The sequence below is a fragment of the Hevea brasiliensis genome, chromosome 5 (assembly GCF_030052815.1).
Source record: "Hevea brasiliensis isolate MT/VB/25A 57/8 chromosome 5, ASM3005281v1, whole genome shotgun sequence".
In the NCBI taxonomy this organism is placed as follows: domain Eukaryota; kingdom Viridiplantae; phylum Streptophyta; class Magnoliopsida; order Malpighiales; family Euphorbiaceae; genus Hevea; species Hevea brasiliensis.
The window spans coordinates 1,624,148-1,644,427 of NC_079497.1; the positions used below are offsets into that span (position 1 = coordinate 1,624,148).

Here is a 20,280-nt window from a genome sequence, read left to right on the forward strand (position 1 = left end):
TTTACATGCAATCTCTCAATGGCCATGCGCATGCCGGCTCTTTTTCTGGCCTTCATTAGTGCAGGAATTTATCTCACGTTTTCCTTTACAGACCCTCATGATGGTAATTGATCTAGCTTATTCGCTTTGATCAAATACAGATTCTTGTTTGAACTAGGAAATTACCAGTAATGAAATCGCATTTTCATTTTATATATGATTGCAATTTTCCTGGAAAGTTTAAAAGATGAACTTTATTGACAAATGATACTAAAAAATTTATTAAAATATTATATCAATATTATTAGAATATTTTTTTTATGATTAGCTGAGTGCATACACCAGAAGAACTAAAGTTTGTATATAAATATGATAAAAGACAAATTATTAAACATCTCATGTTTGTGGCATAAGCTTCTGAAATTATTAATTATATTTGTACACTAAAAATTGTGGACATTATTAATTATTTTTTGTATTATTATAATAATTTTTACCCATCATTATTTATGTGCGTTCATATAATCCATTAAATAAATAAGTAAATATTTAATAGATAAAAATTAGAAATTGTGATAAGTTTAAGTATTATTAGATTTTTAATGAAAATTAATATAAAATAAAATTTATATGTTTAGCTATATATATTGAAACTGGAAGGATGCATTACTAAATAGAGTAGAATAAGGATGACAATCGATAAGGTATCTGCGAAAATTACTATACCCAAACCCGATTAATATTATAAAAAATTGAATTCATTTTAAATCCGTTTAAAATTCATTATCAACTAACCGAACGGATCCTAAATCTGATTATTATTACCCAAAAAAAATTTAAACATATTTAATGTTATATATTTTAATTGATATTTTATATAAAAAATTATTTTAATTAATAATTTATATTTTAAAATTTTAATTATTTTATAAAATATTTAAATTCTATTTTATATAAAATAAAATATATGAAAATTTATAAATATTGTCATAAAAAAATATATTTTATATTTAATTAAATATTTATATAAATGAATTTAAGTAACAAATACTCAATATATAAAATTCGAATTTATTACGAATATTATTTTTCAAACTCAAATTTCTCTTAAATTCAATTATATAATACATAAATTCATTCTACTATAATTTAATTAAATTAAATACCTATAAAAATGTCACGACCCAACCTATGGGCGGACCAAGACTAGGACTGGCCACCTAAAGCCCCGAGGCCTGTAGTAAGCCTTAACTATTCATTAACCCAACTCTAAGGCCCATTTGGGCCCAATTTCAAGAAAACAAACGGATAGAGTCCGGCCATAAAATGGACTTTCCAACGGGGAGTTTTTGACTCACCCGACCTGTAAACACAATAAATACTCAATTGGGGAGCTCAGCTCACCCTCCACATACTCATCAACATAAAATAAATGGGAGCTCAGCTCCCTCATTCAATCCAGCAACATGCATAACATATTTAAGTTTACAGGTCCAACATAATAATAATATTACAGACCAAATTCAAATAATTACTGCTAACACATGCGGAAATTCTAGGAGTAATTAAAATTACACAATATTGATAAACAACTCGCGAGGTAGAAAAGCGAGTTAACCTAACAAAATATCCTCCTGGCTGTAAAAATTTTTGAACAGAGTGAGCGTTCGACTCAGAGAGTAAAATATCAATCTTAACTATAATCTCTATAACTATCTCAAACTAATGCAACTGTAGAGTGAAATGCAACATCAACACCATATTCACATCATAGCATCAAAAGGTAATTTGGAGCACTCACACACCTGTAACATCATTCATAGTATATGGGAGCCGATCCTATACACTCTCTTAAATCCAACTGTGCCGTGAAGAACTCACTTCGGACTTCCACTTAAATACCAAATCGGGTCCTCCAAGAACTCAAGCCGTGTCTACCCAAGGACCGGGTCCCAAATGAAGAACTCAAGCCGTGTCTACCCGTCCTATCCATAGTCCACACCACATCACACGCACGCCAACGCACGCACCGCTCCAAATTACGCAACACCATTCATGGCACTTTATGATTATGAATGCAACATAAATCGTGCCTAGAGTTTAACTACATAAATATATGCATATAAGTGATGCATGGGCATGAACATATAATAATATCGAAATTATAATTAAAATTAATATTTTACTCACAGACTTGACGACAAATCACTGTGGTGGCTGGGCGGAGGAAGAAGGCTGTCCCGGCTCACCTGACAATCATATTACAATCATTTAATACAAATGACTCAATACAAATCAAGAAAAGACCCACATACGTCCTAAGTCGTGCAGAAAATCCGTGAGTCCCCTATACCTAGGACCTAACCAACCTGAAAAAGGGTTCAAAACACACTTCTATACTCACAATCCATATATCCACAACTCAGTCATATCACACAGCCCCTCCTGGGCCCACCAAACCAATCATTCATCACAATATGTAAAATTTCAATTTAGTCCCTATAATTGACCATTTTTGCAAAAACTGCCCAAATCAACTCTAAAAATTCTAAAACTTTGCCCTGCGGTCCTTAGCAATATTAATAAGCTCTTGCAGAGGGAATAGTAATTTTCTAAGCTACGACGAAGAGTTTACGGATTTTTAATCCTCTTTCAGCTCTAGAAAATTACGAAAAATAAGGTTGGGTTTACCTTTGCCGATTCCGACTTCGGGACGCGCCGGGACGTCGACAATGGGGTAGGCAAAATCTCGCCCAATCGGAGACTTTTCCCAGAACTGCGTTCTGCCGAATTTCGCAGACCCGGTCAACTGTCGAATTTCCGCGAAATGAGAATACCTACACGAAGCCCATAACACGGGGGTTAGTACATAAATTTTTCAGAATTTTCTAAGCTCATTTAATGCTCGAAAATACAAGCAATTTCCGTGGGACCCACCAAAACGTTGTTGGAAAATTTTGAAATTAATATCCCGCGAAGCCCTCGTCGAGTGGAGCGTGCTGGTAGCCTCGGTTTTCTCGTGGGATTCACGGTTTTCGAGAAATCTAGCCCAAAAGTCGAAATGGGCGAAAATCTTCCCGAGCAAAAATCGGACAATCCGCTCGATGGATTTCGGCGTTCTTGGTGTCTATGGAAAGCTCTCGCCGAGTAGATGATTTTGGACACAAGACCGGTCCAATCGGTGTGGATCGGCCGGATTTGGCCGGAGAAACTGGAGCGACGCGCGCGCACAGGGGAGAGGAGGAGAGAGAAAAGAAAGAGAAAAGAGAGAGACGCGCGCGGGAGAAGAAAAAGGAAAGGGGGCCGGTTCGATTCGACCGTCCGATCCGTCGGTTCGATTCGGCCGTTCGATTCGAAATACAAAATTTTGAATTTTACTATCACGGGACCAAAAAGCGAGGTCCAAAAATTCAAAAATTCCATAAAACTCGAAAAATACGTAGACTCCAAATATATTTTTAGTTTTGCCACGTGGTCTTTAAATAAATTTTTAAAAATCATCAAAGTTTATATTTTGGAAAATCGAACCCGATTTTTAAAATCCGAAAAATCTCAAAAAATTTCCTAAAATTTAAATAAAATTTAAATATCAAAAATACTCATAATTAATAAAATTTGGGGTGTTACATTCTTCCCCCCTTACAGAAAATTCGTCCTCGAATTTTTACACAAGCGTAATAAAACACATGATTATGCATTGAACAAATACGTACTTGCTACGCATGTCCCGATTCGACTCAGTGCACTCTTCCACCGATCGACTCCTCCACAAAACCTTAACCATAGGGATCTGCTTAGATCTCACTGTCTCACTTGGTAGTCCACTATGGCTCTGTTGCTCCTCAAATGTCAAGTTCTCTTTTAGCTCTATCACATCCGGCGAGACGTGAGAAGGATCGGGAATGTATTTCTGAGCATGGAGATGTGAAACACGGATGAACGTGAGAAAGGTTGGGTGGTAGTTCCAACCAGGCAAATCGCTCCAACTCTATCAAGAACCTCAAAAGGTCCAATATACCGAGGTGCCAACTTGCCCTTCTTTCCAAATCTCATGACTCCCTTCATTGGAGAAACCTTGAGAATACATAGTCGCCATCGCAAACTCCACATCCCTCCGTGGGTCCGTGCATAACTCTTACGCTCATCGAAAGGTCCTCGATCGTTCCTCGATTAAAGGAACTACCTCAAGTGTACTGCACTAGGTCTACATCTTGCACTTTCGCTTCCCCCTTTTCTGTCCAACACAGAGGAGACCTACACTTTCTTCCATATAGGGCCTCATAGGGTACCATCCCTATGCTGGAGTGATAACTGTTGTTGTAGGCAAACTCCACCAAAGCGAACTGCTCATCCCATTGACCTCCAAACTCCAAGACCCTCATGCGAAGCATGTCTTCCAGTGTTTGGATTGTCCTTTCGATTGTCCGTCTGTGCGAGGGTGGAAGGTCAGCATCAAGTTCAATTGTGTGCCAAGTGCCTCTGCAACTTTCTCCAAAACCAGAAGTGAATAGGGCCCTCTATCGGATATTATGGAAGCCGAATTCCATGCAATCGACTATTTCTCGAATGTAGAGGGCATCTTGTGCCACGAGTATGTAGTCTTCTGGTAAGAAGTGAGTTGATTTGGTCAAGCGGTCCACAATTACCCATATCGAATCATATCCTCGCGTGGTACGAGGCAACCGATCCACAAAATCCATAGTGATCATTTCCCACTTCCATTCAGGATAGGGAGCTCTTGCGACTTCCCCGACGGTCTCGTGTTCAAACTTCACCTTCTGACAAGTCAAGCACTTGGACACAAAGTCTGCTATGTCTCTTTTCATGCCATTCCACCAGTAGCTATCTTTCATATCATGGTACATCTTGGTGGAACACAGGTGAATCTTGTCATGCTGTGTAGTGTGCCTCTTGCATGATTTCATTCCTGAGATTGTCCACATCGGGCACACATATTCTAGAACCTTGCACTAGGGCGCCATCATTGGCAAATCCAAACTCCCCACCTTCACCTTGCTGCACTCTTTCTATGATCTTCATCAGTTGTTGGTCTCTGTGCTGGGAAACTCTAACTCTGTCCCTCAAGTCTGGCCTCACTGAAAAGTGAGCCAACAATACCCCCTCATCTGAAAGATCTAGGATTAAACCTTGATCCATCAACTCATGTACCTCCTGAATCAATGGTCTCTTTTCTACTGAAATGTGCGCGAAACTGCCAGAAGATTTTCTGCTCAAGGCATCTGCCACAACATTGGCCTTTCCAGGGTGGTACTGGATGGTGCAATCATAGTCTTTCAGAAGCTCCATCCATCTCCTCTGTCTCAAGTTTAAGTCCCTCTGTTGGAAGATGTATTTCAAACTCTTATGGTCGGTGTATATCTCGCACACTTCCCCATACAGGTAGTGTCTCCAGATTTTTAGTGCAAAGACTACAGCCATTTCTAAATCATGGGTGGGGTAGTTACTGCTCATGCTTCTTCACCTTGAAGCATAAGCCACTACCTTTCCATTCGCATCAAAACACACCCTAGGCCAGTCGAGGCGTCACAATACGGTGTATCCTTCACCACTCACGTGTAGTGTCAACACGAGGCGTGGTTAGACACTCCTTAAGCTCGGAAACTCACCTCACGATCATCTGTCCAAATGAATGGAACATTCTTCCCGGTCAACTTAGTTAGGGAGCCGCTATCCCGGAGAAATCTTGCACAAAACGCCTATAGTAGCTAAACCGTAAAACTTCGCACCTCGCTGATCATGTAGGTCTAAGCCAATCGATTCTGACTTCAATTTTCTTGGGATCCACTTGAATGCCATCACTGGAAACCACGTGTCCCAAGAATGAGACGCTTTCTAGCCAAAATTCACATTTTGAAAATTTGGCATATAGCTGGTGCTCCCTCAACGTCTGCAACACCATTCTCAAGTGCCACACGTGTTCTTCCTCGGTCCGAGAGTACACCAAAATGTCATCTATGAATACGATGACAAAACGGTCCAAAAATGGCTTGAACACCCTATTCATCAAGTCCATGAAGGCTGCTGGTGCATTAGTGAGTCCAAAAGACATCACCAAGAACTCATAATGACCATATCTTGTCCTGAAAGCCGTTTTGGACACGTCCTCATTCCTGATTCTCAACTGATGGTAGCCTGATCGCAGGTCTATCTTGGAAAAGAATCTAGCTCCTTGGAGCTGATCAAACAAATCATCGATCCGAGGAAGTGGATACTTGTTCTTCACAGTGACCTTGTTCAGCTGTCTGTAGTCGATACACAACCTCAATGACCCATCCTTCTTTCTCACAAATAGAACAGGAGCACCCCAGGGTGAAGTGCTCGGACGTATGAAACCCTTGTCCAAAAGCTCCTGTAGTTGCTCCTTCAGCTCTTTCAATTCTGCTGGTGCCATCCTGTAAGGTGGCATGGATATGGGGTTTGTACCCGGAATAACATCAATGCAGAACTCTATTCCCCTTTCTGGTGGCAACCCTGGAAGCTCCTCTGGGAAGACATCCATAAATTCTCTGACAACAGGAACATTTTCCATGCTGACACCTTCTACAGAGGTATCTCTCACCAATGCCAAATACCCTTGGCATCCACGCCTCAACATTTTTCTAGCACTAATTGCTGACACCAAATTATATGGAGCCACGCTCCTGTCACCATCAAAGCTAAACTCTTCCACACCAGGTATGTGGAAATACACCTTTTTGTTCCTGCAGTCTAAGGTGGCATAATGAGTTGCCAACCAGTCCATCCCCAGGATTACATCGAAATCCATTACTGGTAGAGGAACCAAGTCTGCTGGGAGGATTTTTCCATCCACTACCACTGGGCTACCCGGAAAAACCATATCTACCTCTATGTTGTCACTAAGTGGGGTAGCTACTGACAAAGGGCACTCTAAAGTTGTAGGGTTTCTACCCAACCTCATGGCAAACACAGGGGAGACAAATGAGTGCGTAGCACCCGGATCTATCAAAACACGAGCCTCATAAGAACAGACCAGAAGAATACCTGCCACAACTGCATTTGAAGCTTGAGCATCCTGGTGGGTCAGGGTGAAAACCCGTGCTTGACCCCTACCCTGAGTGGCGTAACCGACATCGACTTCTACCTCTGACCGCCTCCAAATCCACGCCCCTTGTCCTCGCCTGTGGCCATCGAATCGACCCGCCATGTTGGAAGCACCGGATACAATCAGCGAGGAACATTTGCAATGAACCTTGTGACCCCATCGTAGCTCACCAAAACGGCGATCTCTAGCAAAGTGGCGGTTGGCCACACACAAGCATACTCGACCCCATCAAACAAGGTCTGAATGTCCTCTTCCACACTGTGCACACGGTGCCAAAGAGGATCTGAACGAGCAGGAATCGCTTTTCTGAGCTGTTACACTTCTGGATCCGTACCACAGTGCGAACCCTCGGATTTGTGTCTAAAACCACTCCTCTTATTTACGCTTCTTCCTCTGTAAGTAGTTTGGCCACCGCTATCCGTAGTACCCATGTGGGGAACACCTGAAGAACCCTCTGCTCTGTTTTTCTTTGCTCTTCCGCTATCATCCACAGCATAGCTAACCTCAATCTGTCTGGCTCGATCCACCACCACATCAAAAGACTGATCAGACATCATGGCCAGGTTCGCATACCTCCTGTCAAGCCCCTTTAGGAATCTTTTCACCTTCATCTTTTACGCAGCTCTGCAGTAGGGGCATATCTGCTCAATTCCGTAAATTGCAGAGCATATTCATCTACTGCACCGCCATTCGCCTTAAGGCCTCAAAGGCCCACCGCTTCGATCTCAAGCTTTACGCACAAACAGATTTATAAAAAGTTCCACAATCTGAGCCCATGTCAAACCCTCCATCCGAGGTAACACGTAGTCATTAATCCATTGCCTATGCTTGGGCCCCTTGACGTGCTTTATACATTCTATCAATCTTCTATCACCAACGTAATTGCATTCTGCTCATCGCAGGAATCCAAAACCGATATGCGTCGTCTGACACATCATAAGTACGCACCAACTTCTTGAAGTTTATGATCTGTTTGTAAGATTCCTCTCTTGGTGCGGTGGATCGCCGCCTTTGTGGAGGATGGACCATATCTTGAGCCATCATGTCGATGGTTCTCTGCGAGACCCTAGAGTAGGCGCCATGGGGTCCATGGGACCTGTGCCATAAAGGACTGTTCTGTCTTGGGTTGGCTGCTCCTCTACTTGGCAGCTCTAGGCCTCCTACCCGCCTCCTGGGGCGGCGCCTCATCTGTCTGGACACTTCGTCGGGCACATCCAGTTACAGTGCGATGCGGCTCTCACCGCTTCTACGCATTTTCCGAAATTCAAGACATTAGCCCACAAAATTCAAAGCGCACATTATACACTCTATAGACTCATATTTATACATAACATATGGAGCAGAAACTAGAAGCAAAGATGACAATGCAAGACGAATGTGGACCCTATATTTCGCATGTGACTCCTATTAGACTCTTCTCAACACTTTAGACAACATTCCCTAAGAATGGAGCCTAAGCTCGATACCACATTTGTCACGACCCAACCTATGGGACCAAGACTAGGACACAGGCCACCTAAAGCCCCGAGGCCCGTAGTAAGCCTTAACTATTCATTAACCCAACTCTAAGGCCCATTTGGGCCCAATTTCAAGAAAACAAACGGACAGAGTCCGGCCATAAAATGGACTTTCCAACGGGGAGTTTTTGACTCACCCGACCTGTAAACACAATAAATACTCAATTGGGGAGCTCAGCTCACCCTCCACATACTCATCAACATAAAATAAATGGGAGCTCAGCTCCTCATCCAATCCATCAACATGCATAACATATTTAAGTTTACAGGTCCAACATAATAATAATATTACAGACCAAATTCAAATAATTACTGCTAACACATGCGGAAATTCTAGGAGTAATTAAAATTACACAATATTGATAAACAACCTGCGAGGTAGAAAAGCAGGTTAACCCAGAACAAAATATCCTCCTGTGGCCTGTAAAAATTTTTGAACAGAGTGAGCGTTCGACTCGAGAGTAAAATATCAATCTTAACTATAATCTCTATAACTATCTGAAACTAATGCAACCTGTAGAGTGAAATGCAACATCAACACCATATTCACATCATAGCATCAAAAAGGTAATTTGGAGCACTCACACACCCTGTAACATCATTCATAGTATATGGGAGCTGATCCCCTATACAGCTCTCTTAAATCCAATCTGGTGCCAGCGAAGAACTCAGCTCGGACTTCCACTTAAATACCAAATCGGGGTCCCAGCGAAGAACTCAAGCCGTGTCTACCCCGAAGGACCGGGTCCCAGCGAAGAACTCAAGCCGTGTCTACCCGTCCTATCCATAGTCCACACCACATCACACGCACGCCAACGCACGCACACTGCTCCAAATTACCGCAACACCATTCATGGCACTTTAACAGTTATGAATGCAACATAAATCGTGCCTAGAGTTTAACTACATAAATATATGCATATAAGTGATGCATGGGCATGCTGAAACTCTAATAATATCGATATTCTACATTAAATGACTCTTTTACTCACAGACTTGTCGAAAATCACTGTGGCGGCTGGTCTGCGGAAGAAGGATGTCCCGTCTCACCTGACAATTAAATTACAATCATTTAATACAAATGACTCAATACAATTCAAGAAAAGACCCAAATACGCCCTAAGTCGCGGTAAAAATCCCAGAGTCCCCTATACCTGGACCTAACCAAGCTGAAATAGGGTTCATATCACTCTTCTATACTCCGAATCCATATATGCACAACTCAGTCATATCAGACAGCCCATCCTGGGCCCACCATTCCAATCATTCATCACAATATGTAAAATTTAAATTTAGTCACTATAATTGACCATTTTTGCAAAAACTGCCCAAAGCAACTCTAAAAATTCTAAAACTTTGCCATGGTCCTTAGCAATATTACTAAGCTATTGCAAAAAGAATCGTAATTTTCTAAGCTACCACGAATATTTTACGAATTTTTAATCCTATTTAAGCACTAGAAAATTACGAAAAAACAAGGTTCGGGTTTACCTTTGCCGATTCCGACTTCGGGGACGCGCTCGGGACGTCTGACAATGGGGGGGTAGGCAAAATCTCGGCCCAATTCGGAGACTTTTTCCGTGCGGTTCTGCAGCCGAATTTCGCACTTCAATCGTCGAATTTCCGCGAAATGAGAATACCTACACGAAGCCCATAACACGGGGGTTAGTACATAAATTTTTCAGAATTTTCTAAGCTCATTTAATGCTCGAAAATACACTGCGAATTTCCGTGGGACCCACCGGAAAACGTTGTCGGGAAATTTTGAAATTAATATCCCGCGAAGCCCTCGTCGAGTGGAGCGTGCTGGTAGCCTCGGTTTTCTCGTGGGATTCACGATTTTCGAGAAATCTAGCCCAAAAATCGAAATGGGCGAAAATCTTCCCGAGCAAAAATCGGACAATCCGCTCGATGGATTTCGGCGTTCTTGGTGTCTATGGAAAGCTCTCGCCGAGTAGATGATTTTGGACACAAGACCCGGTCCAATCGGTGGCCGGATCGGCCGGATTTGGCCGGAGAAACTGGAGCGACGCGCGCGCGCAGGGGAGAGGAGGAGAGAGAAAAGAAAGAGAAAAGAGAGAGACGCGCGCGGGAGAAGAAAAAGGAAAGGGGGCCGGTTCGATTCGACCGGTCCGATCCGGTCCGGTTCGATTCGGCCGGTTCGATTCGAAATACAAAATTTTAAATTTTTACTCTGCCTCGGGACCGAAAACGAGGTCCAAAAATTCCGAAAAAATTCCATAAAACTCAGAAAAATACGTAGACTCCAAATATATTTTTAGTTTTGCCACGTGGTCTTTAAATAAATTTTTAAAAATCATCAAAGTTTATATTTTCGGAAAATCGAACCCGATTTTTAAAATCCGAAAAAATCTCAAAAAATTTCCTAAAATTTAAATAAAATTTAAATATCAAAAATACTCATAATTAATAAAATTTGGGGTGTTACATAGAAATAAAAAAAAAATCACTTTATATTATTTAAATAAATTATTAAAATATAAAAAAAATATAATTTATATTGTAAAAGATTATTTAAATATTTTAATAATTATTTTTCTATATTTTTTATCAATGTTGATTAATCTTTCCTTCACTTTTCAGGTATGAAAAGTGAGAAATTTGTATCGGTTGGTTAGCGTTCCTCCGTCTTCTCCTTCGACTGGTACTGTTGTTAAATGGCAGAAACCAGTTGCTGGTTTTCCAAAGCTTAATGTGGACGCAACTACAAATGCTGGTCCCTATTTTTCTGGAGTTGGTACGGTGGTGCGAGACTCTTTTGGTTCTTTTGTTGCTGGTGCTTTTACTCGTTTGGTTGGTCATTACTCTCCTGCTATTGCTGAGATCACGCGTATTCGAAAGGCTTTGAGTTGGGTGAAGAGTAAAAGGTGGTCCAAAGTTGTGATTGAATCAGATACATTGACTGCTATTTCGGCTATCAATAGCCCAGTTGTGATCGAATGGTGTAGCTAATTCTTGCACAAGCTACCCATTCTATGTCAGGCTGGGGGGAATGGCTAGATTTACCTCCTCCATTCATTGTTAATGCTCTTGTATTTTGCTCTTGAAATAGTAACGGATCAGATTTTTGTACCCACCACCTGCCAGAGTCGATGTCCGCTTTGGCGTGGCTCCTACTTTGTCATTCTCGGTTTCTCGACCGCTTTGGCCGACCTACATATATGGCCGATTCCCATCTCCCATTTCATGGCGACGGCGACTGGCGTTACGTATCGCCACACCGATAACCCACCAACTTCACGTGGCGCCTCGCCCCACTGCATCGAGGGAGTCGGCTCGATACCAATCAGTAACGACTGGCCCGGCCAAGATATCCGCCCCGCTCACTTGCCATTCTTCGTATGCCCCAAAAGTCACACGACTGCTTTAGCCGTTCACATATATAGCCCGATTCCCTTCTCCCATTTCCGGATGTGGGACGGGCGGCACTGCAGCGCATACATGTGACGCCCCCACAGTCCGTTACATCTTCGTTGTTCGTTCTTTAAATCTTTGAGTTGTGAGTTGAAAGAACTCGGCTAGCGTGTATACATATATAGAGCAAAAAAAAACTCATGAATCAACTAGGACAAATAAGCAACCACCACGTGAAATTAATTCGCAACCCCCATTCTCATCTTCCTATTGCCTTTCTACTCTACTATATAATGCAATTTCTGCAGCTCATAGTATGCATCTTTCAACCCTAGCCCACTTGCACATTCCAGCCATGCCACCAACTGCCACCACCACTGAACCCCATGTTGTGGTCTTCGCCTTCCCCTTCGGCACCCACGCAGCCCCACTCTTCTCCGTCATCCACCGGCTTGCCACATTTTCTCCAAACGCCCACTTTTCTTTCTTCAACACCTCAGAATCCAACACCTCCATCTTCTCCGCTTCTAAATACAACACGTTACCAAACATCAAAGTCAGTGACGTGTGTGACGGTATCCGTGAAGGCTATACGTTTTTGGGGAAGCCCCAGGAGAAAATTGAGCTGTTCTTGGAAGCAGCTCCTGAGAGCTTCAGGAAGAGCATCAAGGCAGCGGTTGCAGAGACTGGAAGGAAAGTCACCTGTTTACTGACTGATGCGTTTTTTTGGTTCGCGGCTGAAATGGCGGAGGAGATAAGAGTGGATTGGGTGGCGTTTTGGACTAGTTCGCCTGCAGCCGTTTCTGCTCATTTTTACACTGATTTTATCGGGGAAAATTTTGGAGCTGGAGGTAATGATCTTGCAAGGGATTATTTGCTGTACTTGATCCCATGGGAATAATTTCTAATATTAAACCTTATTATAAATTAATTTTTGGTTAATTGCATAGTTTTAACAGGATTTTTGTGATTTTTATTTTAATTTTTTTATTTATTTGTGTATAATACAGATACAATGGAGAAAGATCAAACCCTCCATTTAATTCCAGGATTCTCTAAAGTTCAAATTCGTGATTTACCAGAGGAAGTGCTGCTTGGAAACTTGGAATCAATCTTCTCCCGAATGCTTCACAAAATGGGAAATATGTTACCCAGAGCAGCTGCAGTCTTCTTGAACTCATTTGAAGAACTAGATCCTATCATAATAAATGACTTGAACTCCAAATTCAAGAGATTCCTCTGTACTGGACCCTTCAACTTGGTTTCGTCACCATCACAAGTGCCAGACACAAATGGTTGCATAGCGTGGCTTGACAAGCAAAAACCTGCATCAGTGGCATATGTTAGCTTTGGCTCCGTGGCAACACCACCACCCAAGGAACTTGTGGCCCTAGCTGAAGCATTAGAAGCTAGCAAGGTAGCTTTCTTATGGTCACTCAAGGACAGTTCACACCTGCCAAAAGGTTTCTTGGACAGAACAAAATCGCATGGAATTGTGCTACCGTGGGCTCCCCAAGTTGAAATCTTAGCACATACTGCTATCGGGGTTTTTATAACACACTGTGGTTGGAACTCGGTGCTGGAGAGTATCGTAGGAGGGGTGCCTATGATTTGCAGGCCATTCTTTGGCGATCAAAAGCTCAATGGAAGGATGGTAGAGGATGTCTGGAATATTGGCCTCAGAGTGGAGGGTGAAGTGCTCACAAAAAATGGAGTAATTGATTGTTTGGACCAAATTTTCTCGCAAGAAAAGGGAAAGATAAGGAGGGAGAATATTAAAACGCTTCAAGAACTGGCGAAAAGGGCAACAGAATCAAATGGGAGCTCTTCCAAGAACTTCATTGCATTAGCAGACTTAGTGACGAACACTGGAAACTATAAAAATTAGTTGTTTTCCTACTAACGTTTCTGCATTTGTCATTTTCAAACCTTGGAGGTAATAAATTTTCACTTTTGTGTGTTAAAAATCAGAAGAACAACACTTCGTTTATGATCCTTCGAGTAATCTAGGATATTGGTGGGAAGAAAAAGAAAAAGGCTTATTAGATTAAAAAAAAAAATTAAATTAAATTAATGAACTTTTCACCTAATTTTAAAATTTTTAGGCTTTTCACAAATATTTTTTCTTATATTTAAAATTTAATTAATTGTTATAATTGTCAATAAATGGATTAAATTGAATTTAGAAAGTAATAGAAAAAAAATGCGATATTTTTTTACATAATAAATTTTTCTATTAGTTGTCCATTACATTTTTTTTTTTTTCAACCATTAGTTTACAGTCGGATATAATAAACTTTCTAAATTAATAAGCAGTTAATATAATTTTAAAAAATAAACTGTTATTTTTTATTTATAAAATTATAAACATTTATTATATGATTTATACTCAATTTGTAACTTTATGTAATAATATGATTAAAAAAAATTTAGAGTACAATTATTTTATAATTACTTTATTATTATACAATTTTGAAATTATTTATTATAATAAAATATATTTTAAGTAATAAAAATAATTTTTCATAAATATGTTTAATATTATAAATAAAAAAATATTCAAATATAAATTTTAAATTAATAGATTATTTTATTAATAAAATAAAATTTTAGTGATTTGCAATCAACAAATATTTAATATTCAGAAATAATATATACAAACAAATTTTATTACAATCATAAATAACTTAGAAGTTTAAATTCTTTTAATCCAAAAAGCCAAAAGAAAATGAAACGAAATAAGAGTGGGGAAAAACAACAAAGCTCATATATATTAAAACACATGCAAGATACATTTTACGAAGGGAGGGAAAAATAGGAGTATGCCCCTAGCCACAACACTAGAAAACGGCATTGTAAAAGAAAATTGAACTCTGCACAAAGCGTCAGCATCAGTATTTGTTACACCTATGAAGAATCAATCAAATCCAAGGAGTCATTTAAACAGTGCGATCCCAACCATCATGATGAATACAAGGGTCAAGCAGGATCCACAAAACCGTACAATGACTCCAATATATTCATTCCTACATTAGCACCTAAATACTCTACACCCAGCCAATGGATATATAGACAGTAGTGCCAGCAGCCAACTCTTCATACCGAGGCACACTTTGTCATCGACCACCAGCTTCAACACCAACGAAAAGAATGCTGCATCTGTTAAAACCCATTGACTTCTAAGTAACTGAATTAAGATGGCAATGGTAACTCCTGATTTAAAATTTCATCAAATTAGCTCCCGCAGCAAAATTAGCCTTCTACAAGTCCACCATCTCATCCTGAATCTCATTAGGAGCAATAAGCCCTGGAATAGAAAGCATCCTCTGTCTCTCTCTTTCTCTCTGAGCAGCAGCTTCTTCTGCATAAAGATCTTTATTATCCTGAAAAGATAACCAAGCATAAAAAATTGTCGCAACTCCTTTACAACACATTGCCAGGCCTTCGAGAACACCAGTGCAAGGCCCTATGTCTTGGACATCATGCCCCATAAATTAAAACCTTTCATTATACAGAGACACCGTCTTGCATAATAAATATTTGGTAGCATTTGCTATTGTGGCGAGGGAGAGAAGAATGAGAAATCACTGACATGAACTGTTACCTGAGCTGAAAATTCTTTTGATTGCACAAGAAAGTCTCGGATGTGATTTTTAAATACAGAAAGGTCAGTTCTTGACTCAAATAGTCCATTAACAAATTGAGTGACCTGAAAAGTCTTCATATCAGTCGCATGCAACAGAAAGCAACAAAAAAAGAAGGGAAAAAAAAAATTTCACCTCTGATGCAGTCATGTTGGGGAATGATGTTCCCAAAAGTTTAATGGTGTATTCACGAACAAAAATTGCGTTGTTAGGATATGGATAAGGAACTGTTGCAGCATCCCATAATGGCTCGGTCAATGCACCACTTTCAACCTGAAAATGGACATGGAAATTATAATTGCTCCTTCCTCAAACCAAATAAGGACACGCAAGGCGCATACCAGACAAAACAAGTGCTGTAACACTAAGACATGCAGCTTGAAGCCAGGTTTGTGAAATGTATCTGTCAAGACTGCAAATATTTCCTGCTCAATTGTGAGGAAGTATGTGCGATAGAACTGGTTACAGAATTCAGAAGCCTGTCAAATTACAAAAGGAAATTAGCACCAAACATGGCATAACTTTGACAAATAATTGAATAATCCTTACCTGAAAGTTCTTCAGCATCTCCAACAGAAGGTTCAGACCAGTTTCAGCAATATTCCTTTCCGTATGCCGAAATGCCCATATGATTGAATCCATTACAAGCTTCAGTTGCTGATGCAGACAAGAAAACAAGAATAGAAGCTTAGGTACACTGCTACTTGTAACAGAGAGAGAGAGAGAGAGATTAGGAGAAAGTGAGTTAATACACAATATGGAAAGGTAACCTGGCACAAACCTGACTCCTCATTATAATGAATGAAATAAATTCAAACACAAACCTGACTCGACAACCGAATCAAAGCAGGAAAACAATGTGTTGCAATTGCCCGAATTAATGAAAAGAACTTGAGGCGATGCTCAGGGTAATCTTCAAAATTTTTGGTTATCATCTGCATTGTGTAATAACTAAAAATGTCAGCCAAACAAGTTATGCTGAAAGTTCTAAAGAGTTCAACTTAGTTCTCATTTCCTCAAAAACTGGTTTTGGATGACAGTTCCAAATAATTGACGTGTACAATTGACTTGTAATAGTCTTAAATATTACAGTGTATATATCACATCAAGAATACATATCCAGTGCACCAATGAGTCTTGTCTAGTAAAACATCAAGATTTGGAGAAAACACAGTATTGTTCTATAGCTATGCATCATACACCTCACGTGGATCTAGCTTTTAAATATGCAAATCAACAAGATAATGGACTTGGAAGCCTGGATCCTCACAGCACACACCATGGCATGTTCAGTTATGAGATTGCAAGTAAACCCAACAACTTTCCAATATGATGCAGGAGTGGATTTTATCCAGTTATCTACACAGTTTTGGATTTTACTTAGTTTTCTATTCAGTTGTGGATTTTATTACTGTTCATTAAGCCTTTATTAATTAGGATCAGTTTTCAGTCTTTAAATAGGATTTATCCTACCTAGTATAAGTAAGATTGCTGGTAGATATATCAGCAGTGTATTTTTTTTTTTCATTCAAAATTTTATCAAAAGGTTTTCTGCAAATCCTAACTATCTTTTCTTTGTTCCTACCAAAATCAACCCTATTTTAGCTCTAATTGTTGAGATCTAATTGTCATAGACTCTTCCACTACCACAATGCATTGGAGAAACAAATCATGAATAAAAATAACATCAATTCAGGCGCTTAAAACAGGAATTCAAGATGCAGGAAAATATTTATAATTTTTTATAAAGCATTTTACTACTGTCATTGTTCTAATACAAGTTCTTTTAAACGCTCAATCTCATAAAAATCAATAGAGTAGAAAGAGTCAACAGTTGTTACCAATATCAAGGCATAGAATTCCAAAACTAAAAAAAAAAAAAAAGACATTAAAGAAATTGTCTCAATAAATGTGCACCAAAATTAAAAACCAACACAGCCTCACCTCAAGTGTGCACTGGAAAACTGCTTCAAATATCCGAGGCACATCATCTATCATTGCAGCTTTGTACCTTAAGAGAAGTGGAATACCAAGAAAGCCAAAACAAATAAATTAAAAAATTTAAAAAAAAAACAGAATTACCATTTTTAAGGCAACAAACCAGGCATTACACAGTACAAAGCTACCTGCACTCCCAGTTTGAAGCAGCTATAATGATCATGCAGATACAACATTAAGAAAATAGTAATGTAACTGAATGACATATAAGAGAACATATATTTCGAGGTTATTTACGTGAACAGACAACTCCTCCCTCTTTTCTGGCCATTAACTGACACCTGAATTCGCATATTGTAATTTTACAACCAGAAAAATCCAAAGCTTACCCAAGTCCACCAATGACATATATTGGATTTGCACTTAGGGGTTCAGTTAGTCCAAAATTTATCTAGTATTTGCATCTTTGAACTTCAGTCAAATAGCCTAGGAGAACTCCTTGAGAACAAGAAGCAAATGGTAGATAGGATTCTATATAAAATGAAACCCATCAGGCTCTACTTTGCAAGTTACAGCCTCAAGCGTACACACTTGAATGCAATTCAAGAAATAACAATTTATATTTGTATCAATACATGAAGCACACATTGAAAGGCACAAATTGTAGGCACATATATAGGTACACTATCAATAGTTAAATTATATACATAACAAACATACTTGTTTATAATTGTTGCAAAAAGTGACAGAACTTCTGATTCTCTAGCATCAGGCAAATTCCTGGCATAGTCGCCAAGAACGGGATCCATCATTGGGAGCACAAATTGCTTCCCAATCTGTGGCTGGTCTTCAGCCTTGTCCAAAAATGCCTCAATGAGTTTAAGTGTCTCTCTCTTAACCGATCTGTTTCATAAAGCACATTAATACTAACAAAATTTTGGGAGATCCACAAACGCAAAGCAAAATCCAAATAATTAACTGACCTTAAAAGCTTCACATAGGATGTTCTAGATGCATAGGGCCCTCCTTCTGCAATGCTACTTGATATAAGTTCACTATACATTCTGCCAAACAATTGAAACATGTGATGTAGTCTAGTTAACAATAGGCCAGTAAAATTTCTTCAATCCCGACAGGTTCTGAGCAAAGCTTACCTGATGGGAAAACTCTAAATAACAACTTCACATCACATACCTATACACATTAAGCATGTCCAGGAAGATTAAAGAGATTTGGGACAAGAAATATGTTCCCAGAGAACTAGCAACACTTGTATTTGTCTGCAAAGCAACAACAGGATCAATAAATAATATGATCATCACATATTACATACAATTCAAAATGATGAGAATTGTAAGTCTTCGGCTATAAATCGTGCACTGCAATAGAAGATTTAATCCTCAAGTTGAACAACATTATGGGAATAAGATATGTACATGAAAGAACCCACAGCAAGTAAACTAAGTAACCAATTGTATTATACTACAACTAAAAACTGATACAAGTAACACCATGCTATTTCATGATGCGTGCAAGTGTGTATCATTTTATCCCTCATCATGAGGGACCAATAGAAAATTTCTTTTAGCAAAATGCCCCAATAGATAATAGAAAGTCAATTAGCAGATGAAAGGCCATACCTGCAATATGTTGAGAACCGCCCTGATCACTTCTTGATCTTTCAGAAAATCAACACTCTGGCGCGCCTGCCCTATGATTTCAGCCCATTTCTGCAGAAGGAGTCAGATATCATAAGCCACAGGCCACAGCGTTTAATAACTTTTTAACATCTATTTTACTTACCAAATCATCAACATTCGAATAAACCAAATAAGACAGAGAGAGAGGCTTGCTAGTTGTAGACAAAACAAACCTGGTTTGGAAGATCCATCAATCTCTGCAGGTATTCATCTCTCTTCTGTGGATCAGGTTCCGCTTGAATCATATGCCCTACCTGAACAAGAAAAGGCACAGCACGTCACGTAATTTCAACACAAAGTTGTAGGGAGCATAAGATTTTTATCAAGGCACAAAATATACAGATTCATAAAATGTATGGATCTGATGAGGCTCAAGATCAGCAACGGTTGTTGGAAGGCCTGACAGAAGTTCAGACACAAATGGTTCACTTTCCCCCACCTGACAACAAGTTCAGCAAATTCTCAATTGCCTCATTTTGATGCATTAACTCCAATGAAATAATGATGTGCAATTCTACATGAAAGGAAGAACATTCCGAGGCAAACAGACTTACCTGTACAATAACAAATTTCCGTTTGCATTTCTGAACAATTTTTAAGAACGTGTCACAAGCCATATCCTGGAAGACAATGATGTGTAAGTCATAAATTACCATAGCAGGTTATTCAAGAAAAAGAGACCCAATTTATCCAGCAAAATACTACAAGTGACCCATCACTAACAAGCAACACTGCAACAACGTAAAGACTGCTAATTAGGTTGCAGTAGACCAAAAACTTAATTATTCGGCCAAAATTTTCAAGGAAATCTTTGTGTGAGGTAAAATCCCAGCTGTATCTAAATATATTTATTTACTACATTTTTCTGATAAGGTGTTACCAAATATGCTTGAACCTCCGAATTGATATGTATTTTTCCTCTTAATTTTGTTAGATTAATAGTAATTTGTTATGCTTGATTTTCCCAATTCCCATTATTATGTTTGTATTAGCGAGTAGATTTGTTTTAGCATGTTATAGTAATAGTAATTTGTTATGCTTGT

General features: G+C 39.3%; 2 protein-coding genes and 1 long non-coding RNA gene across 4 annotated transcripts in view; 1 reads left to right on the forward strand and 2 right to left on the reverse strand.

Annotated features, from left to right (window-relative positions):
* Positions 1–8,825: 8,825 nt before the first annotated feature.
* On the reverse strand, positions 8,826–10,156 carry LOC131179845 (uncharacterized). The gene is made up of 2 exons (XR_009148732.1): positions 10,072–10,156; positions 8,826–9,001 (listed from the first exon to the last, which is right to left on the reverse strand). It is a non-coding gene; the product is annotated as an uncharacterized LOC131179845 (long non-coding RNA).
* Positions 10,157–12,122: 1,966 nt separating this feature from the next.
* On the forward strand, positions 12,123–13,922 carry LOC131179846 (anthocyanidin 3-O-glucosyltransferase 7-like). The gene is made up of 2 exons (XM_058146537.1): positions 12,123–12,806; positions 12,966–13,922. Exons 1-2 carry the CDS (start codon positions 12,272–12,274, stop codon positions 13,841–13,843), a joined length of 1,413 nt encoding a protein of 470 aa, XP_058002520.1. The 5' UTR covers positions 12,123–12,271; the 3' UTR covers positions 13,844–13,922.
* Positions 13,923–14,808: 886 nt separating this feature from the next.
* LOC110667676 (protein EXPORTIN 1A) overlaps positions 14,809–20,280 on the reverse strand; it is a 28,821-nt gene continuing 23,349 nt past the window's right edge. Inside the window, exons 19-32 of one of the 2 annotated variants that reach the window (XM_058146539.1) lie at positions 19,792–19,857; positions 19,578–19,676; positions 19,411–19,491; positions 19,178–19,267; positions 18,732–18,817; positions 18,521–18,601; positions 18,258–18,440; positions 17,544–17,610; positions 16,424–16,534; positions 16,149–16,256; positions 15,941–16,078; positions 15,735–15,872; positions 15,560–15,664; positions 14,809–15,338 (exon numbers count right to left, since the gene is read on the reverse strand). In XM_058146539.1, coding sequence (XP_058002522.1) covers positions 15,216–15,338; positions 15,560–15,664; positions 15,735–15,872; positions 15,941–16,078; positions 16,149–16,256; positions 16,424–16,534; positions 17,544–17,610; positions 18,258–18,440; positions 18,521–18,601; positions 18,732–18,817; positions 19,178–19,267; positions 19,411–19,491; positions 19,578–19,676; positions 19,792–19,857 — 1,476 coding nt within the window. In that variant the 3' untranslated portion in view covers positions 14,809–15,215. The remainder of the gene's footprint in view (positions 15,339–15,559; positions 15,665–15,734; positions 15,873–15,940; positions 16,079–16,148; positions 16,257–16,423; positions 16,535–17,543; positions 17,611–18,257; positions 18,441–18,520; positions 18,602–18,731; positions 18,818–19,177; positions 19,268–19,410; positions 19,492–19,577; positions 19,677–19,791; positions 19,858–20,280) is intronic. The other variant, XM_058146540.1, reaches the window with a different exon arrangement.